Source organism: Alligator mississippiensis, chromosome 15 (genome assembly GCF_030867095.1).
Source record: "Alligator mississippiensis isolate rAllMis1 chromosome 15, rAllMis1, whole genome shotgun sequence".
NCBI classification, from domain to species: Eukaryota; Metazoa; Chordata; order Crocodylia; family Alligatoridae; genus Alligator; species Alligator mississippiensis.
Genome location: NC_081838.1, coordinates 22,709,777 through 22,715,395, shown reverse-complemented (window position 1 = coordinate 22,715,395; position 5,619 = coordinate 22,709,777). Strand labels below are relative to the sequence as shown.

General features: G+C 62.7%; 1 protein-coding gene across 5 annotated transcripts; it reads left to right on the top strand.

Annotated features, from left to right (window-relative positions):
* Window positions 1-13: 13 nt before the first annotated feature.
* On the top strand, window positions 14-4,723 carry DUSP23 (dual specificity phosphatase 23). Of its 5 annotated transcripts, none has more exons than XM_019491343.2 (4): window positions 33-431; window positions 984-1,103; window positions 1,523-1,797; window positions 3,961-4,723. In XM_019491343.2, exons 3-4 carry the CDS (start codon window positions 1,528-1,530, stop codon window positions 4,144-4,146), a joined length of 456 nt encoding a protein of 151 aa, XP_019346888.1. In that variant the 5' UTR covers window positions 33-431; window positions 984-1,103; window positions 1,523-1,527; the 3' UTR covers window positions 4,147-4,723. The 5 variants fall into 5 exon arrangements, with proteins under 5 accessions (XP_014466649.1, XP_019346888.1, XP_019346887.1 ...); XM_019491342.2 differs by having other exon boundaries at window positions 984-1,111; XM_014611163.3 differs by lacking the exon at window positions 984-1,103 and having other exon boundaries at window positions 14-77.
* Window positions 4,724-5,619: the final 896 nt, after the last annotated feature.

Below are 5,619 nucleotides of genomic sequence, written 5' to 3'. Positions count from 1 at the left end.
CCTCCCACCACAAAGAGCGAGCGCACAAAAGCCTCCTGCCTTTTCCAGCTTCCGCTTCCTCTGTGCAGACGTGCCGAGTACGTCCCTTTGACCCCCCGGGACACGCTGCCGCCACGTCCCGGGAGCTCTGCTAGAGGCTCACTCCGGAGGCAACACTCCGGCCTTACGTTGCGGCGGGTCCCCGAGCGCCCCGGCGGGGCGGGGCGGGGCGGGGCGGGGCGGGCCGAGCTCGGGGGCGGGAGCGGAACTGCGTTTCCTGAGCAGGTCAAGTGCGACCCTCTGCCGTGGCAGGGAAGAGCGCGGGGTCAAGCGACCCGGGCCAGGTGTCTGTCTAGCCCCCTTTTGAAGACAAGTCGTTTCCCGGCTCGGGCAGTGGCTAGCGCGCGGTGAAAGCCCAGCCGCCAGCTCCCCGGGGAGAAGCGCTTCGCTGGGTGAGGCCCGCTGGCTGCCGGGCACAGGCGGGTGGGGTGGGGTGGCACGGGCTGCCCCAAGCCTGCCGCGTCCCCAGCGGAGGGGGAATCTGCGCCGCCCTCGGTGGGAGCTGCAGGTGCCCGTGGCTGACCAGGCTGGGCCTGCCCGCGTGGGGCAGCTGCAGTGCGCCCTGTCCCTCCTCTGCCTTCCAGGGGTGCGATGGCCCTCGTGCCACTAGGCCAGGATGCCGCAGCCCTGGCGTGGGAGGCTCATCTGCCCTCAGCTGCACGGCTCAGTGTAGATCAGGGTCCACAGCGACCTCCGCGCTCCAGGGAAGGGACGTCCATGGGGCGGAGGGGTACTGTGGGAGTCTGGTTGTGGCTGCTGTCGGCTCCAGGCCGTTTGCCGAGAGTGAGGCTGGAGACTCAGGGATGACTTGGGTATCTGTGGCTATCTTGGGCCCAGCCAGAGATCTCTGCAGGGGCTGCGTCGGGCTGGTTGTGCTGCTGGGCCTTTTCCCTGTGGCTGTGGCCCTGGGCTGGGACTGACCAGCTCCATTCCTGGCAGTGCAGAAGTGGGCGCCAGCCCGTTTTCCAGCTCTCCTTGCTGCTGTCATCAGTCGCAGTGTTTCTGCATCTCTACCTCCCAGTCCTGCTGTCGTGCAGACGTTGCAGTGGATGTCGTGGCAGCAGGTTGCACAGTGGGTTTGCAGGCTGGGCTGTGGCAGCTGATGCTGCCACTCTGGGAGGAAGGAGCCAGGCTGTGCGGCTTTGGGACAGGGCAGGGCAGGATGGGGTACATGTCTCGAGGGGCCCTAACCAACTCCTCTGCCCCTTCCCAGCCTACAGGGAGCTGCTGGGCCAACCCCTTGGCCAGGCAGTGTGGGGATGCAGTATGCATGGCATGGAGTAGGTGCCACCATCCTCTCCACCCCAGCAGGAAGCAGCGGGAGTTGGAGCCACTGGGTTGTGATACAGGAGCCAGGGAATGGGGATCGTGGCAGAGCCCTGGGGCAGAGGGGCCTGGTGGGAGCTAGGCTAGGACTGTGGTGGGAGGACCTGCAGAAAGTGTGTGCTGGGCAGCTCGCTCACTTGCTTCTCTCTTGCTGCAGCTGTGATGGCATCAGCCGTCCCTCCAAACTTCTCCTGGGTGGTGCCCGACAAGCTGGCAGGGCTGGCAATGCCGCGACTGCCTGCACACTACCAGTACATGCATGAGCACGGCATCCGACACCTGGTGTCGTTGAGCGAGCGCAGCCCACCCTACCACGACACCTGCCCTGGCATCCAGGTCCATCGCCTCCGCATCCCTGACTTCTGCCCCCCATCCGTGGAGCAGATCCAGCGTTTCCTGCAGATCGTGGAGGACGCCAACGCCAAGGGGGAGGTGCGTCCCAGCCAGGGCCTCGCACACATGCACAGGCGGCCTGCCAGGCAGCAGGGCGGGTGCTCAGGCGCTGCCCCACCAGTTTCAAAACAACATGACCTATCATGTCATGATTATGTAGGCTGTTCCTGTCCACTCTGCATATGCACAATAAGGGACCTTGGGGCGATCTCCTTACTGCCCCAATGGTGCATGCGTAGTGGAAACACTTGACCAATTTGAATAATTAAAATCAGCTACTTGTTTAAGTGGGCAGCGGGGCACTTGTATTGATGCCCCAGCCTGGGTAAAAAGCTGTTAGGAGGAAGGCGGAAGACAGGGCGCCATGTGCAAAAACATGCAGTGGCCTCGGGCAGTCTTCAGAGCAGCTGCATCAGGTAAGTGGGGGAGAGGGGGATTGAGGCTCCTGTAGGAAGGGAGCAGGGCAGGCTGCTGCCCAGCCAGGTGGGCCTTGGGTCTGGGGCCTCAGTGTGCGGCTGCAGGGCCCCAGAGGGGAGCAGGACGGGGCTGCAGGTAGTTTGTCCAGGGGAGGGGGAGGGCCAGCTCCCTGCTGCCGTGTGCATAGGAGGGGAGTTGGGGCACATTTCCCCTTTGGCTTCCCCACGCTGTGCCCCTGGACGACCCGCTGGGATCTCATTGTCCCACAGCCCAGCCTGGCTGGAGCTACGTTCACAGTGAATGGGGTCCTGGCTGGGTCGGGTCATGGGACAACGAGCCTGGTGGCACCGCCAGGGGCACAGCACTGGGCAGCCAAGTGGGGCTTGTGGCCCCCTGATCTTTGCACAGGGCACCAGCGGGCTACAGCTACAAGCTGCGCTCTGCCTGCTCCATGTCTCACTACTGCCTTTGAAAGTGGTGTGGCTTGGCGCCCTGTGCCTCGCTGCCCGGCCCGCCCAGCAGTGGGACTTGCATGGAACCATGTTGCTTTCAAAGGCAGCAGCGAGGTGTGGAGCAGGCAAGGCGCAGCTCGCAGCTGTAGCCCAACAGTGCCCCATGCAAAAATCAGGGGACAATGGGTCTCCCTTGGCTGCCCAGTGTTGTACCCCTGGATGAGTCACTCTTCCCAGGGACGATGTGGGGCAGGCACGGGAGTCCCGTGGGCTCCATCCTCTCTGACCCGGCAGTACAGCTGAGGCTGGCCCCGTTCCAGGCCCCCCTGGGCAGTGTGGGGCCAGGGCCAGTGTGAGGCAGTGAATTTACAGGGGCCACCAGCGCCTGGCAATGACTCCAGGTGTGGGGGAAGGGACGGGCACAGCGGGCCCTGGCCCTGCTCTGATCCCAGCCCCATTCCTCCCACGGCCCTTCCCCCCTCCCCTTGCAGACTTTCCAAGGGGGGGTGCATGCATGCATACACACATGCACATTCAGACCCCGCCCCCCCCCAGCCAATTTTTTTTTCTCCCTCAGCCTATGTCACCCACACCACCTGTCTCCAAGTTCACCAGCCGCACCTGCCCCAGCTGGTACAGACTTCCCACTCCCCTGCTCCCACTGTCCAGACTGAGCACTGTGGAACAGTGTCCTTGGCTATCAAAGCTTATGAAGGGCAGCTGTGCTATTGTGGTCCCATTGGAGAGAGGGCTGCAGTATGGCCCTGCCTGCGGGGTGTGGGCAAGGCTGAGGAATCCCCAGGGCCAGGGCTGGCAGGGCCAGGTTTGCCCCCATTCCCTGGGAAGGGCCTTGTGCTGTCCTCCAGAGCCAAGCATGTGTAGATGGCACAAAGGTGCCTGCCCCAGAAGGTGTCTCCCCTGTCAGTGCTTTGGCCACTGCCCTGAGTGCCCTAGCAGCTACTGCCCCAAATGCAGCTTGTGCAATGAAAAATGCTGGGCAGGATGCGGGGTATGATACAGCTTTGGCCTGTGCCAGGACATTTCATGCTGCTCCCTCCCTGCAGGGAGTGCCAGGCACAGGGCTGGCAGAAGGCAGTGACAGAGCTTCAGGGCACCCCCCTGCCAGCTGCACACAGCAGCAATCATTAGGGGCCAGAGCCAGTGCAGTTATGTCCTAGCTGGCCAAGGCACAGGCTGCAGGAGGCCTGGGCCTCCTCTAGGCTGGTGCATCACTGAGGCCATGAACAGGCCCCTTCTCCATTGATCCTGGCTCTGGGGAAGCTGTGTGTGCCCTGTGGGGCCAGTCTAACCCCCGCCTATGCTCCTTCCCCAGGCAGTAGCAGTGCATTGCTTGCTGGGCTTTGGCAGGACAGGAACCCTGCTGGCCTGTTACCTTGTGAAGGCCACGAAGATCACGGGGGTTGATGCCATCCACGAGATCCGGAGGATTCGGCCCGGCGCTATCGAGACACACGAGCAGGAGAAAGCCGTCATTCAGTTCCACCACCGCATCAAATAGCGGGCACTGCGGGCCCGCCCAGCCCACAGTCCTGCTGCATTGTGGGCACCGGAGACACTGGACTGCTCGGGCACTGGTACTGCAGGGTGGGCTCCTAGGCTGGGGAGGGTGGGAGCCCTTCTCCGTGGCAGTGGCAGAGATGCTGGTCTATGGGTCTCACTGAGTGCCTATGCCACCTCCAGCCCCTCCTGGCTGGGGGGTGGCACCCCAGCCTGTGTGCTCTGGGCAGAGAGCTGAGAGGAGGTGCTGAGCACAGCTGGAGAGGAAGGGAAAGGGGAATTGTAGAGCAGCATCTCCCCAGCCCCTTGTGAGCACCGCACTGCATGAGCTAGACAGTAGAGCCCCAAGACAGCAGGGCTTGGCAGTCCCCTGCACTGAGACCTGCCCAGATCCTGCCATGAAGCCCTTAGAGAGAGAAAGCCATGATCAGGAATCCCCTGGAGCTGAGAGCTTCCTGTATGAAGCAGGTCCTCATGGGGAGCTGAGCCAGACTGGTTTGGGCAGTGTGGGAGATCTCCTTTGAGCTGCTGCAAACACTCCTGCACCACCCTGAATAAAGACAGTTGTGTGGTCTGCACTGGTGTCTGTGTAGGGGCCCCTGGCTGTGTGGTTTGCTCTGGTGTCTGCATAGGGGCCTGGCATAGCACTGCTCTTCCCATAGACAGGGGCACAGCACACACGTGCTGCATGTTTCAACGGAGCCCGGGCAGGTCTCATGCTGCCAACCCAGGGGCAGTGGCTGCAGGAGGTCCCGCTGGCCGCTATATCGGTCAGGCTGGGCTTTGGTTCACAGGGCAGCATGAGCACTTGCTGGGGCCCTCAGGCAGTGCACAGGGAGGCAGTGCCCTGCTGGCATCGATGCTGTCACAGGCCAAGCAGCTGCAGCTGTGCACCTGCTTTCTGCATGCAGGGTGGCTTCTCCAGTGCCCGCAAGTAGAAGAGCCTGCCCAAGGCTGGGGTTCATTCCCTTCAGGGTGTCTCAGCCACCAGTCTGCAAATGAGTGCACTGTAAAGCCATGGAGACCCAGAAAAGGGGAGTCAGCCCCCAAGGACAGACCATGAAGCCTTCAGTGCCAGCCTTCCTCCTAAGGGCAAAAGAGGGACAGGGGCTGCCAGTTCAGGGCTCCAGACTGCCTGCCTCTGCCTCAGTGACACAGCAGCCATGCACTCACTGCACCTGGAGGCGCCAGCACTGCAGCAGCAGGCCTTGCACACAGCCCATGGAGCTGCTCCCATGCCAGCTTGGAGCAGTGTTTGGCATCTGTCTGGCTGAGCTTGACAAGGACACTCAGGGCTCTGAGCCACATCAGACTGACTCAGACACGCGCTCACACCCCAGCACCTGTGTTGAAGCCTGCTCAGGAGCACTCCCAGGGACTCCTATGTGGCTCTGCCACCTCCGGCTGCAAGGTTTCTCAGGTCAGCTGAGGACAGCAGCAAGGAGATAAGACTGCAGCCTGTCCCTGAGGGTGC

What these genes read in the sequence shown, in the direction of transcription:
- DUSP23 (XM_014611163.3), top strand. Translation starts at nt 1,528, where the DNA reads ATGGCATCAGCCGTCCCTCCAAACTTCTCCTGGGTGGTGCCCGACAAG. An exon ending in ACGCCAACGCCAAGGGGGAG is followed by an intron (nt 1,798 to 3,960) that starts GTGCGTCCCAGC and finishes CTCCTTCCCCAG; the next exon opens with GCAGTAGCAGTGCATTGCTT.